Source organism: Sorex araneus, chromosome 2 (genome assembly GCF_027595985.1).
Source record: "Sorex araneus isolate mSorAra2 chromosome 2, mSorAra2.pri, whole genome shotgun sequence".
NCBI classification, from domain to species: domain Eukaryota; kingdom Metazoa; phylum Chordata; class Mammalia; order Eulipotyphla; family Soricidae; genus Sorex; species Sorex araneus.
In genome coordinates, this window is record NC_073303.1 from 233,921,579 (window position 1) to 233,948,548 (window position 26,970).

At 58.2% G+C, this 26,970-nt stretch overlaps 3 protein-coding genes across 16 annotated transcripts; 1 reads left to right on the forward strand and 2 right to left on the reverse strand.

The window, feature by feature from the left end:
* Positions 1 to 3,315: 3,315 nt before the first annotated feature.
* Positions 3,316 to 12,896, reverse strand: PLPPR2 (phospholipid phosphatase related 2). Of its 3 annotated transcripts, none has more exons than XM_055125997.1 (10): positions 12,744 to 12,896; positions 11,373 to 11,549; positions 10,239 to 10,318; positions 8,931 to 9,119; positions 8,637 to 8,772; positions 7,436 to 7,707; positions 6,383 to 6,559; positions 5,106 to 5,228; positions 4,814 to 4,865; positions 3,316 to 4,703 (listed from the first exon to the last, which is right to left on the reverse strand). In XM_055125997.1, the coding sequence occupies exons 3-10, from the start codon at positions 10,302 to 10,304 to the stop codon at positions 4,360 to 4,362; spliced, it is 1,359 nt and encodes a 452-aa protein (XP_054981972.1). In that variant the 5' UTR covers positions 10,305 to 10,318; positions 11,373 to 11,549; positions 12,744 to 12,896; the 3' UTR covers positions 3,316 to 4,359. The 3 variants fall into 3 exon arrangements, with proteins under 3 accessions (XP_054981972.1, XP_054981973.1, XP_004616640.1); XM_055125998.1 differs by having other exon boundaries at positions 10,239 to 10,321; XM_004616583.2 differs by having other exon boundaries at positions 4,534 to 4,703; positions 5,122 to 5,228.
* A 360-nt stretch (positions 12,897 to 13,256) lies between these two features.
* On the reverse strand, positions 13,257 to 19,889 carry CCDC159 (coiled-coil domain containing 159). Of its 6 annotated transcripts, XM_055125995.1 has the most exons (11): positions 19,752 to 19,889; positions 17,864 to 18,296; positions 17,200 to 17,233; positions 16,383 to 16,471; positions 16,218 to 16,299; positions 15,929 to 16,124; positions 15,667 to 15,734; positions 15,182 to 15,258; positions 14,757 to 14,875; positions 14,438 to 14,520; positions 13,257 to 14,065 (listed from the first exon to the last, which is right to left on the reverse strand). In XM_055125995.1, exons 1-11 carry the CDS (start codon positions 19,781 to 19,783, stop codon positions 13,899 to 13,901), a joined length of 1,380 nt encoding a protein of 459 aa, XP_054981970.1. In that variant the 5' UTR covers positions 19,784 to 19,889; the 3' UTR covers positions 13,257 to 13,898. The 6 variants fall into 6 exon arrangements, with proteins under 6 accessions (XP_054981970.1, XP_054981969.1, XP_054981968.1 ...); XM_055125994.1 differs by lacking the exon at positions 17,200 to 17,233 and having other exon boundaries at positions 17,827 to 18,296; XM_055125993.1 differs by lacking the exon at positions 17,200 to 17,233 and having other exon boundaries at positions 13,257 to 14,068; positions 17,827 to 18,296.
* Positions 19,890 to 20,050: 161 nt separating this feature from the next.
* On the forward strand, positions 20,051 to 26,306 carry TMEM205 (transmembrane protein 205). 7 transcript variants are annotated; one of them, XM_055126814.1, is made up of 4 exons: positions 20,051 to 20,170; positions 20,489 to 20,695; positions 20,798 to 20,961; positions 23,000 to 26,303. In XM_055126814.1, exons 2-4 carry the CDS (start codon positions 20,596 to 20,598, stop codon positions 23,303 to 23,305), a joined length of 570 nt encoding a protein of 189 aa, XP_054982789.1. In that variant the 5' UTR covers positions 20,051 to 20,170; positions 20,489 to 20,595; the 3' UTR covers positions 23,306 to 26,303. The 7 variants fall into 7 exon arrangements, with proteins under 7 accessions (XP_054982789.1, XP_004616637.1, XP_054982790.1 ...); XM_004616580.2 differs by having other exon boundaries at positions 20,067 to 20,170; positions 20,587 to 20,695; positions 23,000 to 26,306; XM_055126815.1 differs by having other exon boundaries at positions 20,130 to 20,235.
* The last annotated feature ends 664 nt before the right edge of the window (positions 26,307 to 26,970 follow it).

A 26,970-nucleotide genomic window follows, 5' to 3' on the forward strand; every position in this document is an offset into this window, starting at 1 on the left:
TCGGATGTGACAGCAGAGAAGAATGGGGGTGCGTTCTGTGCTGCTCTTTCGGACCCAGAGCACCCGCCTATCAGCAACCATCTCTGAGAGATGAGTCTGGATCTTTCTGTGGCTTGCGAAGGGGAGGTGGGGCCATGGACCAAAGTGGGGAGTGGGGGGGGGGGTAGGGAGAGAAAGAGACCAAGCGGGACGAAGAGCCCTTGGTTCCACAGTCCGGCCCGTGTCTGTCTGTTCGCTTCCATATTGCAGAGCCCCAAGAGGGGCATCCCAGCTCTTTAACTGAATGAATGAAGCGAGGCAAGTAGGATAGAGGAGAAAACAGACAGAGGAGGAGGAAGGTGAGTGAGCAAGTGAAAGGCCTCCTGGGGATCCTCGCCCAGGCTGGCCCCCGAGCTGCCACTCACGCCCCCGTTGCCTTGGCAACTGGGTTTCCTGGTAACTTCAAAGTGGTGCAGTTGCCAGGAGACTAGGGGGCAGGGCGGAACTGAGATTTCCTGGGCTAGCTCGCTCCCTCTGGAACCAGAACACGGTTCCAGAACATCTCCCCAGACACGCACCCCCACAACCAGGCCCCACATCAGTGTACTACACACACACACACACACACACACACACACACACATGCACGCACCTCACCCCCCATCACTCATGCAGCCTCACTGTGCAACACCTCCCATCATCAGACACCTCAGCACGCACCCCTACGAGGGTGTTGGCCTGGAGAGCTGAACATCGTCGCCCCAGGTCTCATCTGTCCTCCGTGACTTGTTTCCCGTGCCATCCCCGCCTGGTTCCGAACCTTCAGAGACCTACCCTGACCTGTGCCAAGGCTCACACCCCCTCACTGTATCCTTTTTCCCTTCGAAGAACTTCCTACTTCCAACACTCCATATTTGATTGCCTCACTCTGGAAGGGAACGGCAGCTGAGTCGTGGGTGTGTGTGTGTGTGCGTGTGTGTGTATGGCTTATGCACAGTGTGGGTCCAGGTGCAGCACACAGCAAGTGCTCATCAGTGTGGGTTCTCCCTGGAGGGCTTCCTGGAGGAAGGGGGCCTGTGGCCATGAGCGGGGGGGGGGGGGGGGTGCTATACACAGGCTTGGTTGCGGCTCCATATTCTCGGGGCTGATCGCCAAGGGTCGCACACCCGTCTGTGAGCCACACATGTGGGCGGGATTCGGGACTGCGCTCAGGGCAAGGATGGGAAGGCGGGGGTGTTTTGCCACTGAGCCACCCCTGTCCCGATTTCTCTTTTGTTTGCTTAGGGGGTGGGGGGTCTCTCCTGCGATTCCGGGGTCGGGGACACTAGGGCTCCACCCTGTGGGACTTGGGAAGCCGTGCCAGGCTTGAGATGGCAAGCTTGCTACGCAGGCGCGCCGCTCCCCGCCCCCCACTTTACCCTTTCTTGTCCAGAACCATGGACAGCGCTGACCCCAGGCTCGGGTGCTGTCCGCTGTGCTGAAATCACGCAGACTTGCCACCTGGCCCTCTGCGGAGACGGACAGTGCGAATCCTGGAAGCAGCGATTCTCATCCGTTTTATGGTCCCCCCCGCCCCTTCCAGGATGCGCGTGGTTCCAGCCGCACAGTTTCCTGAGAATCCCCCCTCAGCCCAGCCGTCGATGTTTGCAGAGTTCCGCCACCTTTCTGCCTCACCTCCATCCCACCTCCTAGACCTGGAACCTCGATTTCTTTTTTTTTTTTTCTAGACGGGGGCACACCCAGCTGTTCCCAGGGCTTCCTCCCGGCTCTGTGCTCAGGGGTCACTCCTGGCGGTGCTCAGGACCTTATATGGTTCTGAGATTTGAACCAGAATTGGAACAGAGGCTGTGACCCGTGGCGCCAGCTCTCTGGTCCCTAGGCACATGTATACACTGGGGGTCCTTCCCTGCCTTACCAGGGCCCCTGGCCCTAGCCCTGGGATATAGAACCAACATTTCCAGTTGGTCCCTGGGAACACTGGTACAGACACGTGTGCAGTCCAAATCTCCTGTGGGGCCAGGGCAGGCGGCAGGAAATGAAATGTCTGCTCTGCGGGGAAGCCAGATTACTCACATCGAGTCAAGTCGATAAAAGCGAGGCGTCACCGCCTGTTGCTCCGAGTCACGTTTTGCTACAGATGTGTGGCAGAACCATCTTCCGTGCCCTTCCTGCAATTGGCCCTGCTAGCTCCCTCGACAGCTTTGGCGCCCTGTTTGTTGCCTGCCTCATGTCAGTCAGATATAAGCTGCAGGGGGGCTGTGAAGCTTCGTGTCTCTGCCCAGCCCCCCCCCCATGTCTGTGCCTATCCCACAGGCGCTCAGTGCATGGTGTTTGTTGAGTGACTAAATGAGTTGGTGGTGGAGGAGAAGGTGAAAGGAAGCAGACTTCCCCTGGCTTGTGGGTGGTTCTGGACCCAAATGGCCTGCCGGAAGCCCCTCAGCGCCTTTGTGATGGGGCCAGCCACTTTCTTTTCTTTTTGGGTCACATCTGGTGATGCACAGGGGTTAGTCCTGGCTCTGCACTCAGGAATTACTCCTGGAGGTGCTCGGGGGACTATAGGGGGTGCTGGGAATTGAACCTGTGTTGGCCACCACGCAAGGCAAAAACCCTGCCCACTGTACAATCAGTCACTCTAGCCCCAAGGGTCCGGCCATTTCTCTGGGGCGCACTGGCTCTTTTACCCCTTTGGGTCTGTTGGGTTCTTTTTGTTGTTGTTTCGCCACACCCCACTGTGTTCAGAGGTTACTCCCAGCTCGGCACTCAAGGATTACTCCTGGCAGTATTCAAGGGACCCTACGGGATGCTGGGGATTGGATCGAATCTGGGTCAGCCTCGTGCAAAGGAAGATCCCTAACCCTCTGTGCTATCGCCCCAAGCCTGTTGGATTAGTGATAGTTGGGGATCGGCAGAATCTCACCACGAGAGCCCCTTCCCGAATCCACTTCTCATAGCAGAGGAGCTGCTGGTTCTTAAGGGTCCTCCTCCTCATCTCCATTTGCTGTCTGGATCCCCAGGGGCCCTGCCCTATTTCCTGTAACCCCTGTGCCAGGGTCAGGGACAGAAACAAGAGAGATGGCTGGGAAGGAGCAGGAGACCCTGAACCAAGGGCACAGAGTGCTTAATTAACTTTCCTGAGGACACACAGCTAGGAAGGGTACAGCTGGATTCCAACCTAAGCCTCTGCTTCCCTGGCCCCAAATTGCCTCTCCACATTCACCCTCAAACAATGTGAGAATATACCCAGGCCCAGCTCCCCCCATGGGCAGAATCTGTATAAAAGACTCCCCACAACTCTCCCACCCCAGATAAGCAGGGGGAGGAAAATAGTGGATCAACTTCTGTTACAAACAGGTCTTTATTAAAGATGAGGGGGTCAGGAAAGGGGGGCGGTGTCTCCTCTGCTTTTTGGTGCCCATGGTGGGGGAGCCTCTCCACTCCACCGATGCCCCCCAGGATGGCACATCCGCATGAGGTGGAGGCATGGGGGAGCAGTGTGAAGAGGGCGGGGGGGTGGTTCTGAGAAAAAAAAGTCCTTTCCATAGCCCTAATAAATAATGGGTTTAGGGGGAGACACAGCACCCTGAACCCCAATTCCTCTGAACTGGGGCAAGTCCTGCAGAAGTAGGAACTTAGAAGGATCTGGGTGAGAGGTCGTATATAAGGGAGGGCGTAGGAGAGACCCAGGGACCCTGGCACGGGGGAGCTTACTCACCCTCTTGGCCCAACTCTGATAACTGAGGAGCAGCCGCGGACAATGAGCCCAAATTTCTCCTCTGAATAGGCTTAGATATGGGCGGTCCCCCATGGACTGGAATCATACCCACCCACCCTTGAAATTCCCCAGACTCCAAGATTGTCGCGATCCTGAACCCTGGCTGCAGTAGCCCTCTGGCCAGAGGATGCGCGAGGCGGTTAGGATTTTCAAGTTCCCATTGGCTGAAATCAACTCCGCTGGGTCGGACTTTAGCGGACCAGGGGCTCTCATTGGCTAGAGTCAACTTTCTGGGCTCCGATTCTGGGGCTCCTATTGGTCGGAGTCAACTCTGTGGCGGCAGAATTCTGAGAACCAGGGGAACCTATTGGCTGGCCAGTAGCCAATGAGCTTAGCCTTTGGCCTTGAGAAAAAAGAAAAAAACCCACATGGCAAGACCCCACTTCTGATCTAGGGGCCCCTTGGAGGCCTAGAGGGCACGAGAGGCGGGATGACCCTCCTGCCCCAGCTCCAGCTGACTTCGGATGCCCGGGCCCAGATGGCCAGAGGGGCAGGGTGGTGGGCGTGGGATTTGGCACGCACACGGAACACACACGCACGCGCGTGGCAGGGGAGGAAAAGGGGACTGTGCAGATTGGGGTGCAGGGCGTGGGGGGTGTGACTGGGCCTCACAGCAGGTGGTCACGGCTGGCAAACAGGTAAGGGCTGAAGTTGTCCCGGTGGAAGGGCGAGGGGTAGAGTCCACTGAGGGTGTAGAGGTCCCTCAGCAGGGGCGTGGGCAGCAGCAGCTTCCGGCCACGCCCGCCGCCCCCACCTGGCCCCCCAGGCCCAGGAGAGGAGGGCGAGGGGCCCTGGCTGGGGGGCGGTGCAGGCAGGGGCATGGGCAGCGGGAGGGGCGAGGGCTCGGACCGCAGCCGAGGGCGGGGCACACGTGGCGACGAGCACATTGCAGGAGCCCTCGACGACACGCAGCTGGGGATCAGGTGGCCACGGCGGGCACAGTTCTGCGGCTCTGGCAGGGGGAGAGGGCAGGGCGTCAGAAAGCTCGGGGAAAGGCAGCTGAGACTTCTGGAAGCTTCACACTTTTACGGTTGACACCCCCCCAATCCCATCAGCACTCACTGGATGGGGTGAGCCGTGCAGGTGTCGCAGGCGGCTTACTCGTCTCGGGTTCCTGCGACAAAGAGGCAGAGGGAAGGGGCTAGTGGCCCCCCAGGGCTCCTCCAGCAGGGGGCCAGTGGGAAAGTTAGCGTTCCTGGGGGGACCACGCACTTCAAGCCCGGACTACCCCCCACAAACATACAACGCCCTGAGAACACCCCCCAGAGACACACCTCTTGCCTGGCTTCTGGCATCTCTGGTCCCCCTGTACCCACCACCCGCTCCAGCCGGGAGCATCCCCGGCCCCCCTTACCTGGGCTACACTTAACTTTTCGAGGGGGCTGTCCATGGTGGGGGCTGGACCCAGGTCCCCCCAGGGGGAGAGCCTTTGGCCAGAGGGTGGCCGGCTCTGGAAGTTATGTACGACACAGGTGACCTGTTACGGGGGAGAGGGACTTTTAGGGGTCTGGTGCCAATAAGGTCAATTTCAAATCTCACCCCCCATCTTCTTTAGGCATGGAGTTCCGGCTCCCAGAGCACTTTCTTGCCTGACTAAGAGGTAGGTGCTATTTACATATAGGGAGGTTTCACATTTTTTTCTTCTCCCCCTTTTTTATTTGGTAGTGCTCAAGAGCTACTTATGGCTCAGTGCTCTGGGCGCTCCAGGGAGTGCTGGGGTGTCCTTGCTGTGCCCAGCCTGTTCTGCTCTCTCTCCAGCCCAGTTCACAGGCATCTTGATGTGTATTGTTTTATTTACTGGTGTTTGGACCACACCCAGCTTGATCAGGGCTAACTCCGGTCCACTCAGGGATCACTCCTGGTGGGGCTTGGGGACGCCATGGGGTGCTGGGGATTGAATCCAGGTCAGCTGTGTGCAGCATGAGCACCCTACCGGTTGTCCCATCTCTCCAGCCCCTCATCTTGATGTTTAAAAATATTTCGTTAGGGAGCCAGGAGATAGCTGAGTACAGGTCTACATGCATGAGGCCTGGGTTGGGTCTTTGGCATCATATGATTCCCCAAGCACCACTGAAATGAACTCGATGTAGGACCAGGAGTAGCCCCTGAGTCCTGCTAGGTATGGCTTCCATATATAAAATACATATATATGCATAATTATATATATTTGGTAACAAATTTGCTCAATAGCACAGCGGGTAGGGCATTTGCCTTGCATGTGGCCAACCCGGGTTCGATTCTTCCGTCCCTCATGGAGAGCCCGGCAAGCTACTGAGAGTATCCTGCCCGCATAGCAGAGCCTGGCAAGCTACTCATGGCATATTTGATATGCCAAAAACAGTAACAATAAGTCTCACAATGGAGACATTACTGGTGCCCGCTGGAGCAAATCGATGAACAACGGGACGACAGTGCTATATATATTTATCATTAGGGCCAGGATATGGTTTAGGTGATATATGCACTGGGTTTGAGCCTAGCTACCTTCTGCTCCCCACTGGAGCATCCTTGGGGTGTGGTCACTACAAGAAATATATTATTTTGATTACTGGGTGGTTGGTTTTTTGGCTGCCCCTTATCCTCTGGGATGAAGGACTTGATGGAAGGATGGGCGGGAAGAAGTGGACTCACCAGAAAGGTGGCGATGGCCGCCCCAGTCAGGAAGCCGGCCAGCACATCTGACCAGTGGTTGCGATACTCGGCCACGCGGACCACGCCCACCAAGAAGGCGGGGCACAGCAGGGCTAGGCAGAGCGAGGGTTTGACCAGGCGAGAGCCCTTCACGCGGAACACGAGGGTCACGTACATCTGTGGGAGCCAAAACTGGTTAGGAGGCGCTGGGCAGTGCTGATGCCCAAGTCCAGGAACAGCAGGGGGCGCTGCAGAGCTGACCCCGAGCGCCCGAGGGCAGGAAAAGAGTTGGAGGGGGACCCAGGGATACTGGGTTGAATGGGTTGAAGTTGTGGGCCCCTCTTATGGCGGTTGGAGCGTGGCTACTGTGACAGGGGATAGGATTTGAGATGAGTTAAAGAGGAGGAAGACTTCTGCAGGGTGAGAGCATGGCCACGAACCGGAGCCCAGGGTGTAGGGCCATAAGTTCCAGAAATTGGGGTTCTCAAATCACCAGGGCTAACACCAGTCCAGGGAACAGGAAAGGCATTAGAGCAACAGGGCGTGTGACCAGGGGAAGGTGAGGAACAAAATTCCAGCATAATCCAGCCAGGGCCGTGGTCAGGCCAGCAAAGGGCGGAACCAAATCCTGAGGGGCCGAGCTATAAAGGCCACCTGGCCGTTCTAGCTAATATCCCGGACCTGTACCATCGTGGGGACACAGCTACTTCCTAACAAGAGGGCGTCATGAGGCTCACCCGCGCTAAGAAGAATCAACTCTGGGGGCGTGACCCCGCCATGGGGGGAGGAGCCAAAGTCCATAGGAGAATAGGCTCCGCCCACGGAGTCATGGCCCCATCGTGGGGGAGGATCCAGAGACTCACAGGAGGCTAGGCTCCGCCCACATAGGCGTCGCCCTGCCGTGGGGCGGAGCCAGAGCATCGCGGGAGGCTAGGCTCCGCCCACAGAGGCGTGGTTTACCTGTCCCTCTCCTTGGGGCCTGGCCTTCCTCCCGAAGGACTCAAGACCCAGTCCGCAGTAGCTGTGCCCCCCTGCCCCCGTGTTGGGGCTCACCGCCGTGTAGGTGACCGCGTAGGCACACAGGGCTGCGTCCTTGCAGGGGAAGGCGCGGCGCGCGGCGGCCACCAGGCTAGGGCTGCCGGCGCAGGCCCCCTGGTCGGTGACAAAGCGGTCGGGCCCAGGCCGGTCGGGTGAGGGCGGCGGGCAGCCGAGGGCGGTGTAGTTGGGACGACACACGGACAGGAAGTGCGGCGTGGGGTTGCCCGTCACCACCTGGCCTGCATTGGCGAAGATGGTCGTGGTGAAGAGGCCGAAGGAGTAGACTCCTGGGAAGGAAGTGGAGGGGTTTGCTTATTCGGCACAAATCTGACACCCCAAGGAGGCTTCTCCTGCAAATCCTTTTGTGGGTCGCCTAAATTCCCCTTTTCCCCACCAGGGCTGCCGTTGAAGCATGTCCTGGACACGCCGGCTTCTGTCCCCCATTGAGTGGGCCATTGATCTTCTATCCTAGGGACCATTTTGGTGGCACTCCACACTTCTTGCCCCTGGGACCCTAATGATCCAGGGACATTTGTCGGGTGGCTTCCCTTTGCAGCTGAAATCACTCCACAGCACTACCCAGCAGGAGGGGATGAGCCATGCCCTTGGTCATTAGGCTACTTTGTGACATTTTGGGGGTGTCTGTGTGTTGGGGGCAGGCAAACCGGGTGGTGCTTTGGGGCTACTCCTGGCTCTGGTCTTGGGGGGGATACCTCCCAGCAGTGCTCAAGGGACCATATAGTGCCAGGAACTGAACTGGGGTGCATGCATGCAAGATTTTTTTTTTTTTGGGCCACACCTGGGATACTCAGGAATTACTTCTGGTTCTACACTGGTGGTGCAGGCAGGGGGGCATATGAGATGCCAAGGATCGATCCCTGGTTCGCCTCATGCAAGGCAAATCCCTCCCTGCTCTACTGTAGCTCAGCCGCTCCTGCTGGCCTGCATGCAAGATCTTCACCCCTGTACTACCTTTCCAGCCCCCTGGGACATTTCAAGCCCAAGGAGGCTACATCTCATGCCTCTCTGCTTCCTGGTGTTTGTCTTGTGATCCCCTTGGCCTCTTAGGCCTTTGGCAGCACTGGAGTCTTCTTACAATGCTCATGTTCTTAACCCTGCATCCTGCCTGTCCTGGCCTTCAGGCCCCCTCTATGCCCTCCTGGACAGCCCTAGCAAAAGACTCCTGTGTCACCCATGCCAGCGCTGGGTCACTCACCCAGAAATCGCACCAGCCTCCGAAGTGGGGGAGTGAAGCGACAGCAGGCTCCCGACACGATGGTGTTCTCTCTGATGACGGGTATGGCCGAGGGGGGTGCAGGGAAAAAGGCACGGGCCAGCTCTGCCAGCAGGATCTGTGGGCAACACCCCAGTCAGCAGAGTTGAACCCTCCACCCTCCTCAGTGATCCCACCTCACCGCCATGACTCCCCCTCTGCCCCTTCCTCCAGGAAGCCCTCCAGTCTTCCTACAGTCTGAGCAATAATCCACTCCCCTCAGTCCCAAAATCTCACTGTGAGGGTGGGCCCAGCGGTGACCAGGGCGTAGATAAGTGCAGGTGGTGCTCGGCTGGCAGCCTCGGGCCCAGGGTAGGGCTTAGCGTAGGTGCTGTCATAGCAGAAGAACCCTTGGGTGTGCACGGGGAACGTGTCTGTGAACTCCAGGCGGTAAGCAAGCAGGACCACCACACCCAACAGCACCGACTGCCCCCCAGCAGGGGCGAGACCAGGGGAGAGAGAAGAGATGGAGTCAGTATTTTGGGGAAAGAAAAGAGGTGACAGAGGTGGCGGGGAAGCAGAGAGATCACGGGGTTACAGTGCATGCTTCCCAGGCAGCTGATCCCAGTTCAGTCTCGGGTACCACATGGTCCCAGGAGCAACCCTGGGCATGACCTAGGAGCACCTCCAGGGTGGCCCGGGGAATCCCGGGCAACACAGGACCCAGCAGCAGCAGCACCACGTCCTCTGGTCCCTGCATTGAGCTCAGGCCTGGTTGGCAGATAATCACTGGGAGGGGCCTATGGGGCATCCAGAGCACAATTTGGGAGCATTCCCCCACAAAAAAGAGCTGGAGAAAAAAATGATGGAAATGAAAACAAGGAAAGAGAAAATGAGAGAGAGAGAGAGAGAGAGAGAGAGAGAGAGAGAGAGAGAGAGAGAGAGGAAGGATCGGACAGAAAATTGAGAGACAGGATCGAGAGAGGGAGGGAGACTGAGGTAGAGGAACAAACCAGCAAACCAGCAGGACAGCTCGTAGGCAATCAGTAGCAGGGACAGGAGGTGGCCCCCGACACCAGCGGCAGTTGTCCGGAACAACCTCTGCCTTTCCCTTTCAAAAAGCCCGAGAGAGAAAGCCTCTAATTCTGCGCCCCCCCCTTTTTTTTTCTTTTTGGGTTTTGGGTCACACCCGGCGATGCACAGGGGTTACTCCTGGCTCTGCACTCAGGAATCACTCCTGGCGGTGCTCAGGGGACCATATGGGATGCTGGAAATCGAACCCGGGTCGGCCGCGTGCAAGGCAAACGCCCTACCCGCTGTGCTATCGCTCTAGCCCAGAATTCTACCCATTTGACAGAGATACAACTGAAGCCCAGGAGGGCATGTGAAATGCCTATAGCCCCCCAGAAAGGGGAGGTGGGGGTGCAGGCAGGGTCCCTCCTGAATGCAAGCTCTTGGTCACTTTCAGAGACCACGCAGTAGGATCGCAGGGCTGGAATAGGGGAGGCAGGGCCTGGCAGGGACGAAGGAGGCACCCCACTCCCCTTCCTGCTGAGAGCCTATGAAAGAGTTGGGAAAATGGGGGGCGCTGCAGGGGCTCCCCACCTCCACAAAAACGAAGCAGGGAATGATGGAGAAGCTCCTCTTCAGCTGGGGTCTCCCTCCTGCCATGGTGAAGGTCAGACCTGCTGAGAGGGGAAACAAGTTGGGCCCCCCCCAGGGCACAGCACAGGGCAGGGGGTATCAGGAAAGACACCGCCCACACCCGGACCTGCCCCTCGAGCTCCTGGCCACGCCCCTGCAGAGCCAGGGCTGCCCCTCGGTGACTTCTGAGCTATGGGGACCTCCAAACAAGACCCCTCAAACACAGCTCCCAAGAGGCAGCAGTGAATTTAGGGTGGTCTCCCCCACAGTCTACATACAATGTGCAGGGGGCGGTGCACGGAGCAAGTGCTCCAGGCATCTGGGTGGGTTTTTGGTTTGGTGGACTCCTTGTCACCCACATGCAAGGCATGTCACGGAGCCACCTAGAAGAACCTGTTCCCAGTCTTTTGGGGTGCCCTCTCCTTCCCAGGACGACTCACTTCACTTTTTTTTTTTTTTTTTTTTGCTTTTTGGGTCACACCCAGCGATGCTCAGGGGTTACTCCTGGCTTTGCACTCAGGAATTGCTCCTGGCAGTGCTTGGGAGACCATATGGGATGCCAGGGATCGAACCCAGGTCGGCCGCGTGCAAGGCAAACGCCTTACCCGCTGTGCATCGCTCCGGCCCCACTTCACTTATTTTTGTTGGGGTGTCACACCTGGTAGTGCTCAGGGCTTACTCTGCACTCAAGGATCACTCCTGATGGGGTTTGCGCAACCCTGTGGGGTGCTGGGGATCGGACTTGGGTCGGCCGTGTGCAAGGCCAGCGCCCTGCCCACTGTACTATGGCTCGGGCCCTCCCTCCCCCATTTAAGTCCCCGCTCCCATTAGATTTTTGGGGTGTCCCATGTTTCCCCACATGCTTTGCAGGGGGCCCCACGCTCTGGATGTCCCCCTGGCCAGACCCTTCCTCCCAGAGCCCATAGGGCCTCTCCCTCCTGTGGGCACTGCTGCGGGCAGCTGGCCAGTCCCTCCCTCTTTCCCAGCTGCCTCTCCTCTTTCCCTCCTTCCTCCCAGCTGAGCTGCTTCCAGCTGCCCCCTCCTCATCGCAGGGGTGGCCCCGTGCCAGCACCGGCTGGTGCCCACCAATCTCACCTGGGCAAGGTCCTATGGCCTCCCGTGGGCCACCTCACAGCTGCACCCGGTGGCCTGCACCAGCATGGCAGGGGAGGTCCCGCCCATGGCACAGATGTGGAAACTGAGGCCCAGGGAGGTAAGGGCAGGCATTCGGGGCCAGGTGCCCCATCCACGCGTCGTGCTCCGTGGTGTGACCTGAGGGGAGGTCACCTTATATCCCAGATGCACAGCGGGCACAGCCCCTCCTTCATCCCCCGAGACAGGATTACCCACGCCGCCCCCCTACAAAGTGCACCCCACGGTCAGAACCTCCATCCCACACCCGAGGCGTAGCCATGGCCCACCCCCCTAGCAGGGACCACGCGCTTGGCAGCTGCCAGGACCGAGCTGGGTGCCAAGCCTGTGGGTGAAGAAGACAGGCGGGCTCATTCAGACAGGTGCCCAACACCCACCGCACACAGCACCCCCCACAGCACAGCACGTACACGACTGCCACAGACGCCCACACAGATCAAACAATCCCCAGCACACACAGTCACAGGGACCCGAGGGGCCACCCCTCAACCCCCCCACCCGGCAGCCACTGCGAGTCACAGCAGCCAGCCGCCACAGACAGCGAGGGAGAGGGCGCAGGACAAGTCACAGCAGGTCACACCCCCAGCCTCAAGGCTTTGGGTGACTGTCACACACGGGCACAGCATCTCTGATGGCTGGAGACCCAAGGGGCACCATGGAGGTACCTGGTCCAGCCTAGACGTCCAGCGCACAGAGCCACACAGCCTCGAAAGGGTGTATGTGATGGTGGCCACACATGGTAACACGGGAGACGTCCCTCCCCCACCCCATCATGTAGCACACACAGTATTAGCCACACAATAATGGCCAGGCGCGCGCTACCACCACCACAGACACATGGCCACGGCTGGGGGAGCACGGACACCACACACACCTTCTGAGTGACCCCCAGCACCAGCACCGCGGCAACACAATGACAGCCCCAGGAGACAGTCACAAACACACATGCACACACATGCACACGCACACCTCTGAGGCCGATCAGCCAGACACCATGACAGTCGCAAAGCCACACAATGACAGTTACACAACCACACGCGGACACATAACGACAACCACACAAACACACTCGCCACCGCCCCGCTGGCCTTCTCCAAGCAGGGGGCGCCCCCTCCCCGAGCTCCCCTCCCCCAGCCGCAGGGACGCCCCAGCTGGTGGCTTCCCCGCCCCTTCCCCTGCAAGGGTCTCCCCATCCTCCTGCTGGGAACTCCCAGGAACCAATAATGCCCAGCCGGACAGACAGACTGGACAGATCAAGGGTCGTCGGGAGCCGAAGAGAGGGGCTGCCCCGGGCGCCCCAGTCTCTCCTCTCACCGGGTCGAGGCAGTCGCCGCCTGGGTCCCCGATCTGCCCTGGACGACCCGGCGCCGCGGGACGGACAGACTGACGGACGGCGGCCCCAGCGGACACAGGGATGGAGAAGCGCTCGACCCGGCCGGGCCGCCGCGCGCAGACTCGGCGGCCGGGCGAGGGGCGGGGTCTCGAGGCTCCTCATTTACATACTTGTGAGGCGGTGCTCGCGGTGTCCTATGAGTGCCCTCCGGGGCGGGGCCTCGGGCTCCAGGGGGTGGGGCCGCTAGAGTCCCTTTCCCAGGGAGTGAAGGATGGGGGTGGGTGGGAGTCGCGGGTTTAAGAGGAAGATCTGGGGGCCAAGTGCTTATGGGGGAACCTGGATGCCACAGCGGGACCCAGGGACGCGACCTGCCTGGATCTGTTGTCCCTTTAGGGCCATAGAGACTGAAGACCAGATCCTTTACTTTCCTCCTTTCATCCCCCAAACCCCCTCCCCCCTGCAGAAAACTGGTGAGTGTCCAGTGTGGAAACCCCTCACCTGGTCCTTTCTATTTTTTTTTTTTTGTTTTGTTTTGGGGTCACACCCGGCGATGCACAGGGGTTATTCCTGGCTCATGCACTCAGGAATTACTCCTGGCGGTGCTCAGGGGACCATATGGGATGCTGGGATTTGAACCTGGGTCGGCCGCGTGCAAGGCTATGCTATTGCTCCAGCCCCTCACCTGGTCCTTTCTAGACTGTCTTTACCCTGAGCTTATCAGCTATTAAAAATTCCTTACGTTTTGTTGTTGTTTTGGGGCCAAACGCATTGGTGCTCAGGGATCACTCCCGGCTGGCTCAGGGGATCATACATGGTTCCGGGGACCGAATCTGGCTCAGCAAACACCCTCCTCAATGTACTATCATTCCAGCCCCAAGCCACTAAATTCTTAACTCTAGGACCCCTTAAGCGCATTGCAAGTGGGCCGTGGGGTGTCTGCGCTGAGGGTTCCGGTGGGGCGTATGTCCGAGCCCTGCCACGGGAGCGAGAAAGCACAGCCAGAGAAGCCCTCATCTTTATTTTCTCTCTGAGGGGGTCTTTGGAGAGAGCAGCCCCAGCTGCTCAGGATAGAGTTAGGACCCAGCCTGGGGGCAGGCGACCCCACCCCCAGCCTTCTGAGAGTAGATGGCTGGGATTTAGGGGCACCCCACACTGCGGGGCTCCAGGAGGGGCGAGGGGGTCAGGGAAGAGTCCAAACCCAGTGGGCAGCAGCTCTTGCTGAATGGCTGCTGCAGAGGGTCCGAGTCGGTATCTGAGTCCCAGGAGGGGAGCGGAGGGCTCAGGCAGAGGTGTCCCTTGTTCCCTGCTGGGAAGGCACTGGTCTCGTTCCCCTCGTGCAGACCCTGGGTGTGACCCCTGAGGGACTCCTGGTCTTTGGGCCCAGGTCCCTTGAGCTTATACCACAGTAGACTCAGTTGCCTTAGCGTGTCACCCCATTGGCCTTCTTTGTTTTTTCTGGGGAGCAGCCCCTGGCAGTGCTCGAGGCTGCTCCTGGGATGCTAGGAGTGAGGGAGCCCAGTTTCCTGTGCGCTCCAGCCCCTGGGGTCTCTCCCTGCCCCCCCACGAACCCTCAGAGAAGATGCCAGTGGATGAACCCTCCAGAGTCCCTTCCTGTGATCCCTAGAACATTCCTTAGTGAAGGTGTGAGTGACCGCTGCACCCCGAGATGCCTCACCCCTGAGGCCCATGGCCCTGGGCCGGCCCCCCACGGGCACCGAGGCGCAGTCCACTGAGTTCTGCAGCATGTGCACGGCGCACCTGCAGGAAGAGGGGGTGCTGGGGAGACTTGGGGGTGCTCGGGGCTGGGGACAGAGGTGAGTCCTGGGAGGGGGGTGTGGTGAGAGGGGCAGGTGTGCACTTGCTTCCAGAGTGCTCGGGGACTATATGCGGTGCTCTCTTTCCAGCCCCTCTCTGTTTCGTCTGGGGATGGTGGGTGGGCAGGGCAGCAGGGGTCAGGGGTCGGAGGTCAGGGATGACAGGGGGCCGGGCATCACCATATGTCACTGAGTTCTTTCTGGAGGTCGCTCTTCCAGGAGCCGGGGCCTCCCATTGGCATATCCTCCTCTGGCCACTTGAACACATCGCAGCCCTCACGCCTCATCCTGCTGAGAACCTGAGGTGTGGGGTGGGGTGAGCGATTAGCCTGGGTCATCGCCATGTTGGGAGGAAGGGGCTCAGTAACAGCCTCCCGAGTGCTGAATACCCAGGTCCCTTCAGAGACTGTGCCCATTGCAGAGATGGATCGACTGAGGCCAGGGAGCTGTAGCCATGGCTGGTCCACGGCCACACTGCCCCGGGGGTGGGAGCTGAGATGTGAATCCCGGCCTCTGACTCCAGTCTGAGGGTTGGAGGGGTGTTGTCTGAGGCCCCTGTGACCCCTCAACCCTGGCTGCGTCCCCCCATCCCACCCCTTGCTTACCTTGCGGCACTTCATCTGGGTCTTCTGCATCTTCTGGATGTTTGCCAGGTTCTCTGTGATCTCTTCCTCCTGGGCTTCTTTAGGGGGAGACTCAGAGACTCAGGGTGTTCCCCAATGCACCAGACACCCCGCCCCCCCCCCCCGGCTGTGGGCTCTTATGGGTACTCATGGAGCTGCTGTTTTGCTTTTTGGTTTGGGGGCCACACACGGCTGTGCTCAGGGCTCACTCCTGGTGGGCTTGGGGGACTGTAGTGGGCACTGGGGAGCGAATCCAGGTCAGACGCACTTAAGGCAAGCGCGCTCCCCGCTGTACTACTGCTCCGGCCCCTTTAGTAATGTTTTTGTTCTAGTTTTTGGGTCATGCCAGCGATGCTCGGGGCTCTGCACTCAGAAATCCCTCTTGAACGGTGCTCGGGGCGCCATATGGAATGCGGGGGGTTGAACCCAGGCTGGCCACGCTGCCCTGGCGCCCCGGCCCCACTCACGGAGCTTCTGATAGATGAAAGTCACTTCCTCTCGGACCAGCTCCAGCTCTTCCCACAGGAACTTCTTACTGAGGGGAGCAGCGCAGCCTGAGGCCCCCTCCGCCCTGGCTCCCCTCCCCCGCTCCCTTCCTCCTGCCTTCTGGCCTCCCCCTACTGATACAAACACACCCCCACCAGCCTGCTGTCTCTCCAATGCCAAGCCTTCCACAGCCATCCCCCCTGCCCCCCGCCCAGATCTGATGCGTCCCCCTCTCCCCCCCACCTGTCTTGGATCTCCTGAGCCAGCAGCTGCAGGCAGCGCGCGGTCCGGGCCCGCTGCACCTCCTCGCTGTCCCGCAGGGTTTTCTCCAGCCCTCGCAGGCCCTGTGCCAGGGCCTCGTACAGCTGCTGGGGGCCCTGCTCTGAGCCCCACCTGCAGCCCTCCTTCTCCAGCTGGTGCCCTGGCAGGTTCAGCATCTCTGCAGAGACGGGTGGGCACGGTCAGCACCCTGAGCCCGGGGCCCACCCGCTGTCTCTGCCCCCGCCGGGCCGGGCCCTCGCCCTGGACTCGCCTTCCAGCTGCTGGATCTTGGTCTGCTGCAGGCAGCTCTCCTTCTCCAGCATGGTCACAGAGTGGTTGAGGAACTCAAAAGCCTGGGCCAGGGACAGGTCAGGCCTGAGGGGCTGGGGCTCAGGGGGTTGGGGGGGCATCGGGGCCTAGGATCCAGGCTGCTCACCTTGGTCTGAGCATGGAGCTGGCACTTGAGGGACTCCAGTTCACACCGCAGGAGCTTCTGGGCATCAGCGATCCCCAGGGAAGACTTACCTGCGAGCAGGGCGGGAGACGGAGGCAGGGGATGGGAAGGGCCTGAGCAGGGCAGAGGTCATCGGAGGGGGTGGTGAGGTGACAGGCCTCCAGGGTGCCAAGGGAACACCTGGGGTGCCTCTTGGAGCTGAGGCAGAGGCTGGACAATACCAGGGATAAGGATGGAAGTCTGAGCCATGGTCCAGTGGGGAGGCATCTGCCTTGCATGCAGCCAGCCTGGGGTTGATCCCCGGTACCCTATGTGGTCCCCTGACCTTGCAGGAGTAATTCCCTGGGTTCATTCCCCAGAACATCAGATGGTCCCCTGAGCTTGCCAGGTGTAATTCCTTGGGTTAGATCCCTGGCACCCCATATGGTCCATACGGTCCCCTGACCTTGCAGGAGTGATTCCCTGGGTTCAATCCCCGGCACCCCATATGGTCCCCTGTACTTGCCAGGTGGAATTTCTGAGTACAAAGCCAGGAGTGAGTCCCGAGCACTGCTGGGTGTGGCCCCCCTGAACCAAAAGCCATAAAAGGGCTAAGGATGGAGGTCAGCCTTCAGGAGGCTGGGGTGGGCAGGGGTGAAGGGAAGGAAGTGAGGGGGAGTTTCTTTTCTTTCGTCGGGGGAATCACACCCAGTGGTATGGAGGGTCTGATCCCGGTGCTGTGCTCAGGGGACACTCCCAGTGGTGCGGGGGCCCTGATGGCGGCAGGGACTCTCGGCCCTGTTGGAGGGCGGGTTCTCACCTTTGCCTTTTGAGGAACTGGTGTCCGAGGGTTTCTAGGGAAAGGGAGCAGAGCACACTGGCATCTCACGGGGGCCCTGGACGCGAGTGGGGCTGGGTGCCGCCGCCTACTCCGCCTCATGTCCCTTCGCCCAAGGTTCTCACAGCCCAAACTTAGACAATCGCTTGGGACTGGAGCAATAGCACAGCAGGGAGGGCATTCGCCTTGCATGCAGTAGACCCGGGTTCGATTCCCAGCATCCCATAGGGTCCCCCAAGCACTGCCAGGAGTAATTCCTGAGTGCAGAGCCAGGAGGAACCCTTGAGCATCGCTGGGTATGACCCAAAAAGCCAAAACAAAAAAACCAAAAATCTCAGACAGTTGCACCTCAGCCCCACTGCCGGTCCTTTAAGACCTGCTTAGTGGGGCCCCGCAGGGTCCAGCATCGGTGATCACCACATGAGGGTTCTTGGGGACCCCCCTCGGGGCTAGAGAAACAACAGAGGGGTAAGCACAGGGGTAAGGCAGGTGCCTTGCAGGTGTCTGGCCCTGATCCCACCCCCGGGTCTGTACATGGTGGCCCAAGTGCCACCAGCAGCCAGGAGAACACTCTAAGTACCGCCCCCCAAAACGACACCTTCCCCCCACCCTGGATCAATAGATGGAATTTCTTGGCAGGGATGACCTTATTGATGCCGTGAGTCTTCTTTACAACATCCGGAGTGTGCGGGTGCTCCTGGGCTTCCGGGTGGGAGGAAAGCGGGGACCCACTAGCCTGACGCCTGGGGACCCCCGACGGCTGCCAGTCTGTGCCAAGTTCAGTGTTCTCAGTGGCTGGTGGCGGCCCCACAGTCTGAAATCTCTTGGACCAGGGAACAATAGAATTTGAGATCTTGTCCAAGGGTGTATCCGAAGAGGTGGGGGCCTCCATCGGTCTCCCCAGGAGCTCTCCCGCCCCTCCGGGTTCCCCAGCTCCTGCATGCCCTCTCCGGGAAGTCTTCCAGTGCTGCTCACACTTCCCGGCAGCCGAGACACACATGTTGGAGTGGGCGGAAGTTGAGAACAGACAAGGCACACAGAAGTCAGGGTCCTGGGGCAGGCCAGCCAGAAGCGGGTCGCTTTGGGATGGAGGAGAGGGGGCCAGTCAGAGACTCAGCTCCCACACACACAAACTCTCCTTGACACACCCTAAAGCCTCAGTCATTTCTATTCTATCCCAGTTAGGCCCTAGATCCAGTATTCTAATCCCTGGCTCAGGAATTCAGAGGACTCCTATGCATCCCTCAAAACCCTATTAGTGGGCCAGAGAGGTAGTATAGTGGGTAAGGCACTTGATTTGCATTAAGCTGACCCAGATTCCATCCCTGGGCCACTTTATGGTCCTCCTAGTCCTGCCAGGAGTTATGTCTGAGTGCAGAGCCAGAAATAAATTCTGAGCACTTGCAGAGTATGGTTCCCCCACAAAAGAATATAAAATCCTACCAGAATTTCCTTTGTAACATCTTCCTTAATTCTTTGCTTTGGGACAACAACAGTGGTGCTCAGAGTTTACTCCTGGCTCTGCTCAGGGCTCATGCAGCGTTCAGGGGACTCTATGCCATGCTGAGATTAGAATCAGGTCGGATGCGTGTGAAGTCAGTAACTTACCTTTGTATCTCTCTGGCTCACTTCCTTTAGAGAAACATCTCCTTGCTGTGGAACCGTGTGGCAGTGCTGGGAATTGAACCCAGGGTCTTTTCACAGGCAAGGTGTGTACTCTACAACTTGAGCCATATCCCCAACCTAACCCTTTAATATTTTGTCGTTGTTGTTGTTGTTTGGGGGCCACACCAGGCAGTTCTCAGGGCTCCTCTTGACGCTATGCTATGGGACCACTCCTAGTAGTGCTCAGGGAACCATATGGGATGAGACTGAACCCGGTTCGCTGCATGCTAAGGCAACTGCCCTACCCACTATGCTATCTCTCCATCCCCTAATCCTTTCTTTAAAAAAAGCAAAACAACAAAAACTCTACTTTCTGAGCACCTCTGGGAGGGCTGGTCACCACTCAGAGGCTTCACACACAGCTTTTGAAAGCAGCTGTCCCTAGGAACACCCTTTGACAGTCCAGCATGAGGATTAAGCCAGGGCCATCTTCCAACTGGACAAACTGGGTCCCAATCCCAGCTCTGCCCCTTCCCAGAGCTGAGGTGCTGGAATAATTACTGAATTCCTGCATTCCTGCATGCTCCAGGGCTCTCAGGCTTCCAAATGGGATGACACATCTCCCTGGGGTGTTAGGATCAAGAAAATCAGTCCGTTCCGTGCCTCACACACATACAGGAGGAAACCCCGTGCCTATGTCGCGATTTTAGGACACAGGGACAATAGGGACGGAGAAGGGCAGAGCTAATTCTTCTACCAACGGAGACAGATCCCCAGGCGAGGCCCCCTTCCTTTTGCCCCTTCCACATCAATTTCTCCCTAAGCCTGTTCTGGAAGAATTCTGTCGGGGAGGGGGCGGGGTCATCAGCCTGGACCACCGAGGCCATGACCGCTGAGCCCTCAGGATCCCGACCCTTTTCCTCACCCACCTCTCACGTGCCACCTGCTCATGCTTTCCCATGAGGAACCGCGGAGCCGGTCCCCAGCGGTGACGCTGAAATCTGACCCAGTGGGGACACCATTGCAGTCAAACGCGCCGAGCCCCGAGGTAGTCACAGAGAGGGGCGTGGCTTGTTTAGGCTCCGCCCACTCAGTGTAGACCTAGGCCTCATTGGTGCCTTCTCGCTTCCGCAGCGGTGTGATAGGAAAAGAGCCCTACCAGGGGCGGGATTTTAGGCTGCGTTTCTGCGAATCGACTAGAGTCTATCTTAGAGGGCGGGAGCGGAGGGAGCAGTTCTACGATCCGATTGGCTTCGGGCCCAGAGCAGGAGGCGGGGCGAGTTCGTGGCCCTAGGCTAGGAGGAGGCGGAAGAGGTGCGCGGGTGACCGCGGGAACTCGGGAGTTGAGGTACAGAGCCAGCCAGCCTGGCCCTCGAGATTCGGAGCCGGCGCCTCCGGGTGCTGCGGGTTGAGGTCGGGGTTCCCTGCGGTGGGACGCGATCTCGGGGACTTCATCGTGAAATCAGAGGCTGTCCTACGGGAGATGGGGTGCTTTGCTCTAGAGACCCGGGGTGGGTTGGGTTGCATGCATGCTTTGGAGCTGCTGGGGTTGGAATTGGGGCGCCCGGGAGTTTGCGGCCCAGAGACCGTGGTACAGACGTGCTTCATACGGAGAGATGAAGTGGGTGACAGTGGCGGGATTCCCCGTGATTGCTCTGTTTTCCAGGGATCTCTGCAGAATGACCATGAGCCGGGCCTGAACTCGGCTGTCAGCATCTGAAGGCCACTGGGCCACGCTCTGAGCCTCTGGTGCCTCCTTTCCAGGCCTGCAGCATGGAGGAGGGTGTACACCTGGGCGGCCTGGCCAGGGTGGTCCACCTGCTGGTCTTGTCAGGGGCCTGGGGCATGCAAATGTGGGTGACCTTCGCTTCAGGTAGGGATCTTCGGCCTGGAAAGCATGACAGCCGCCGTTCGGGACGCGGTGGGTGAGGGCAGGCTGTCCTGACGCCAGTGTGCGATCCCCTGCACCCCACAGGCTTCATTCTTTTCCGAGGCCTCCCCCGGCACACTTTTGGCCTCGTGCAGAGCAAACTCTTCCCGTTCTACTTTCACGTCTCTGTGGCCTGCGCCTTCGTCAACCTCTGCGTCTTGGCTTCACAGTACTCCTGGGCTCGAATCACATTCTGGGAGTCCAGCCAGGTAGGAGGCCTCGAGATCCACCCCCTTCCAAAGCCGCCTTCCTCCCTCCCCACTTAACACCCCTGGACACATCTTGAGGGGAATTGTTTAAAAGCCATAATGATGAAGTGCCCCTTTTTCCTGGAGGATCTAAGCTGGCTTCCCCCCACCCTCCCAGCCCCCTCACAGCTCTTGAGCAGTGCACAGCCTATACAACCGTTCCCAGCAGCCCTGTCCAGACCCTGGTATGTCTTCCGCTACTGCAGCTCCCTCTCCTCCTGGCCGGGCCAGCTGCCAAGCTGTAGTGACTCAGCTGGGCGCAGGGCACTGACCTCGGTTCATTGTTTAAAAACCAGCTCGACTGGGAATTTGGTCTCCTGCCCCCAGCCACCAGGTCAGGAACCCATCTCTGAATCTGATTTCTTTATCTTGCCCTGCCCCCACCCCTGTTATTTTGCTCAGAGGGGAGCAGGGAGGGTCTGGGAGTTGTTGAGATGTTGCCAGAATAATCCCCACCCACGGGAGATAAATGAGGCTCAAGTTTTGCAGGTGGAAGCCCAGGTTTAATGCCACCACTGCAGATTTCCCTCAAACATCACTCAAAGTGGCACTGGGAGTGACCCCTGGAGGTTCCTGGTGCTGCCTCAAAAAAAGGAGGAATCCCATAATCCCACAGAGACATGAGGATTATGGGTACCTGGAACTTACCTGACTTTTTTGGGGCCACAGTTACACCCAGAGGACTTTGGTGGCCACACGTGGCAGTTCTTGGGGTACCCCGGGTGCCAGCGATGGAACTTGGGTCTTCAAATTTCTGGCCCTTTGAGGCGGCTCCCTGGCCCTGGCAAACCTTCTGGGTTTTGTTTATGGGGCTGCACCCGACTGTGTCAGGGCTGACTTCTGGCTCTGAGTTCAGCAATCAGCTTGTGATAGGACCCCGGGTTGGGGCAAACCATGTGGCGTCTCTGAGATGGAGCCTGGGTCAGCCTCAGACAAGGCAAATGCCCTTCTGTACTGTCACACCAGCCCCATGGCAAACCTTTTGTTTTATTTGTTGATTTGCGTTTCTGTGGCCGCTCTTTTTTTTTTTCTCTTTTTGGGTCACACCTGACAATGCACAGGGGTTACTCCTGGCTCATTTACTCAGGAATTACTCCTGGTGGTGGTCGGGGGACCATATGGGATGCTGGGAATCGAACCCAGGTCGGTTACATGCAAGGCAAACGCCCTACCCGCTGTGCTATTTATTGCTCTAGCCCCTGTGGCCACTTTTTTTTTTTTCTTTTTGGGTCACACCCAGCAATGCACAGGGGTTACTCCTGGCTCTGCACTCAGGAATTACTCCTGGCGGTGCTCAGGGGACCATATGGGATGCTGGGAATCGAACCCGGGTCGGCCGTGTGCAAGGCAAATGCCCTACCCGCTGTGCCCCTGTGGCCACTCTTAATCGTGGTCTGTGGCTGTATTTAGCTCTGTGCTCAGGATTGATTCCTGGGGGTGCGGGGGGGACCGTATGCAGTGCTGGGGGTTCAAATCAGGATTGGTAGAATGCAGGGCAAGTGCCTTCCCCCCTCGACTGTTTCTCTGCCCCACCCCAAGACTTTTTCATTCACTTTCCGTGGGAACAATGTCTGTTCTGAGACCATAAAGATAAAGTTGGGGAGTGAGGGGGAGATAAGGGGACACGTCTGTTCTTCTGTCCCAAATTGAGGTAGCACGCCAGGAGATAACGCCAACATGTGGTGCCTTGTATGCCCCAGACCTGGGTTTGATACCCGACCTCACAGACAGTCCCCCCCAAGCTATGTCAGGAGTCATCCCCGAGCACAGAGCCAGGAGTCAACCCTGAGCACCACCGGGGGCGCAGGATATCAAAGGAGATGAGACTCAATCTTTGGGGAGCGGGACAATGCAGATGGTGGCGCCTACCCTCGGGGGCTGCTGGCTGGGACCCCTAGTCTGGGTTTTGGGGAAGGTGCGGAGCCCACAGAGGGACCCAGCGGCAGGTGGGGTTGTCCTGCTCGGAGTTCTGGCTCAGCGCGTCCCTGGAACCCCGCAGGTCTTCCTGCTCCTGCTGAGCCTGGTGTTGGCCGCCGTCAACGACCGCTGGCTGGAGCCCCGCACCTCCAGTGCCATGTGGGCGCTGTACAGGGTGGAGAAGGAGCGCGGCCTGGGCCAGGATGCGCCGGGCAGCCGCCAGGGCCCCGACCCCTACCGCCAGCTGCAGGCCCAGGATCCCAAGTACAGAGCCCTGCGCCAGACCTTCTTCCGCTACCACGGCATGTCGACCCTCTGCAACCTGGGCTGTCTGCTGGCCAACGGCCTCTGTCTCGCTGGCCTCGCCCTGGGCCTCCGCAGCCTGTAGCTGCTCACTGCCTCCCTGGCCCTGCTGGGGCTCCAAATAAATCCATACACTTTGGGAAATGCCAACTGTCGCTTTGTCCAGCGGAGAGGTGGGGGGGGTGTGCTTGTGAGGGGCAGCGGAGTGCACCCCGCCAATGAAGATTCACTGTGTGTCAGCTCTGCCCACGGCTGGACACTCCCAGATCGGGCCCTGGATACTGCACTACCTGTGACTGTGGGCCAGCACTGCACAGTGCGGCCGTGGCTTCATGTGGTCCCTCCAGTGACCCGATTTCCCACCCCCTTGACCTGGGAGGAGGGGTGGCCTGGGAAATGGGAGAGGCTGGAGCTCAGCAGGGGAGCACTTGCCTTCCAGGTATAAACACTGAGGTTCAGTCCCCATCATGGGAAATGCCAAAGGAGGAAACGAGGCAGAGATACCATCCGCTGCTTCCTCAAGAACCCCACCAGGTTTGCCTTTCACCTTCATAAGATCCAGAGGTGGGGCTGGAGCGATAGCACAGTGGGTAGGGCGTTTGCCCTAGTTCGAGCAAGGCATGAGTTGCTTTGCTCATGCAACTCATCCCCACTCCTGGCCGACCCAAGTTTGGAGTCCCAGCATCCCATATGGTCCCCTGAACACCGCCAGGGGTAATTCCTGAGTGCAGAGCCAGGAGTAACCCCTGTGCATCGCTGGGTGTGACCCAAAACCCAAAAAGAAAAAAAAAAAAACCAGGGGTGTTGGAGAGATAGACTACAGTATACAGAAGGGATGGTAGGGGCTGGAGCGATAGGACAGGTGGGAGGAAGTTTGCCTTGCACGCAGCCAACCTGAATATGATCCCCGGCACCACATATGGTCTCCCGAGCCTGCCAGAAGTGATTCCTGAGTGCAGACCCAGGAGTAACCCTGAGTATCACCAAGTGTGACCCAAAAAGCAAAAAAAAAAAAAAAAAAAACAAAAAACTAGTAAGTCCACACTTGTCTTGCACTCCAACCAAGCACCACACATGGTCCCCTGAGTAGCTCCAGGATCCCTGGAGCACTGAGCCATGAGTAGTCCCTGAGCAGACTCAGATGTAGCCCCCACAAAATTCTATGGGAACAAGTTGGGGTGTCGGTGCCAAGGAAACTTGGGACAACTTGTTACTGGGCGTGGGCCGCTGCGGCTGACTGGTGCATGTCACCACCTTCTTCCACCTGGCAGCCCTGGGGGCAGATGCTGTGGTTGCCATGGAGCCGGGGGTCGGCACAGTGGTGGGTGGGTTTGATTTCAACATGAACTTGTTATTTTGGTGCTGGAGATCAAATCTGGGTCTCCTGCCTGCAAGGTGTGGCCTCTAGCCTTCCCAGTTCCAACTGTGAACATTTAGGAGAGGGAATACATACACCCAGTGCTTTGGCCACCGCTTCCGGCTTGGGTGCTTGGGGGGTCACTCTCAGGGGTGTTCTGAGGCCTTGAGGATCCAACCCGAGACTCCCAGGTCTTTTGTTTTTTTGTTTTGCTTTGCTTTTTGGGTCACACCTGGCAGTGCACAGGGGTTACTCCTGGCGCTGCACTCAGGAATCACCCCTGGTGGTGCTCAGGGGACCATATGGGATGCTGGGAATTGAACCCAGGTCGGCGGGCGTGCAAGGCAAACGCCCTACCCATTGTACTATTGCTCCAGCCCCTCCCAGGGGACTGACCCACCTTCTCAGCCCCAAACCCACCACTCCAGAATCTCTCCTACAGGGGACTGAAGAAAGCTCAGTGGGGAGGGCATTTGCCTTGCACGTGGTTGACCCAGGTTCGATCCCCAGCATTCCATATGACCTCCTTACAGGAGTAATTCCCTGTTGGGGCTGGACTGAGCTATCAGGGCGAGCCCATGTATACTGTACCGTACTACGGATAGGAACATAGGGACCCATGAAAATGGGCATGATTTCTCGTGTGTCCTGACTGATTTGGATGAAGCTGAACATTTTCCCCCTTCAAGCTGCCTTCAGAAAATAATTTCAATATATTGAAAGGGACAGTTTTCCTTTTCTCACAGAAGCCTGGCTGGTCTTCAACATGCAGATCTCGAGTGTTAGCCAGGCTTGATCTTTGATACTGTAAATTAACAGGCTTTGGCCCAGTCTAGTCTTTGGGATGTAGATTTCAAGTGCTGGCCCATTTTGTATTTGAAGTGTAGATTTCATGTGTCAGCCCAGCCTTGTCTTTGGGATGTAAATCCAAGTGCTTTTAGCCCAAGAAAGGTTTCAGGTTTTTTTTTTTTATTATTAATTTATTTTTTAGTGAGTCACAGTGAGGGTACAGTTACAGATTCACACAATTTCGTGCTTGTTTTTCCCTCATACAATGTTCAAGAGCCCATCCCTCCACCATTGTCCATTCTCCACCACCAATGAACCCAGTATCCCTCCCACCCCCCAATCCCATCCCCCCCACCCCACCCCGCCTCTGTGGCAGGACATTCCAATTTGTTCTCTCTCTCTCCTTTTGGGTATTGTGGTTTGCAATAGGGGTATTGAGTGGCCATCATGTTCAGTCTCTAGTCTACTTTCAGCACACATCTCCCTTCCTGCGCGTGATCTCCAATCACATTTTACTTGGTGTTCCCTTCTCTATCTGGGATGACTTTCCCCCAGCATGTGAGGCCAGCTTCCAAGCTATGGAAGAAAGGTTTCAGTTTTGGGGCTGGAGCAATAGCACAGCAGCTAGGGCATTTGTCTTGCACACGGCCGACCCGGGTTTGATTCCCAGCATCCCATATGGTCCCCTGAGCACCGCCAGGAGTAATTTCTGAGTGCAGAGCCAGGAGTAACCCCTGTGCATTGCCAGATGTGACCCAAAAAGCAAAAAAAAAGTTTCGATTTTGGTTTTGTATCTTCTTTCCTGAGGCCAAAATTACTGGCCTGCAGATGCAAGGAAACAATGCTTATTCTACTGCCTCAATGTTCTTCCTGTAACTTCTTTTGATGCCTTTGGTGACGTCACTGTATTGCGCCCTTTAGAGGTACCATGATCAATAAAGAGATCACGGGGCTCTCTACCTTTGTCAAGAGTTAGAGAGAACCTTGGCCCTCCCATGAAAAACATTTCTTCCGTTCCTTATCTCAGCGCCTCCGACCGCACGAACGTTCACGCAACAATTCCCCAGTGCAGAGCCAGGAGTAAGCCCTGAGCATTGCCAAATGTGGCCCAAATTAAAAAGAAATTCACTCCTGCAGGGCCCGCCGGGGGTCAGGCCGCCATACTCCGTGCTGTGTGATCTCTGGCCAAGCACTACCTGCTCCAAACCTTAGTTTTCTGGTCCCTAAAAGCCAGGATCAGGACCCAGAGGCGAGGCTGCGGCGGGTACATGCTCACTGTGTAGAGCCCTGGGTTGCGTCCCCAGTACCCCCAGCCCTGGAGCATGACAGAGGTGCATCTCCCTAAATGGGGAAGGTCATCCTAAGGCATATGAAGAGCCATGAAGAGCCAGGAGTAGCCCCTGGGCATCGACGGGTGTGACGACCGTCCCCCCCCCGCCCCAACCCCCCCAAAAAGGAAAATGTAAAGTTTCTGTCCGGTGATGGTGATGGACCATCGCCAGCCCCTGGCCCGCGAGCAGCTGCCGGCCACGCCCCCGAGCGACCACGCCCATAATGACCACGCCCCACAGCGGCCACGCCCCCGGCCCGTGCGCCCTCCCCGT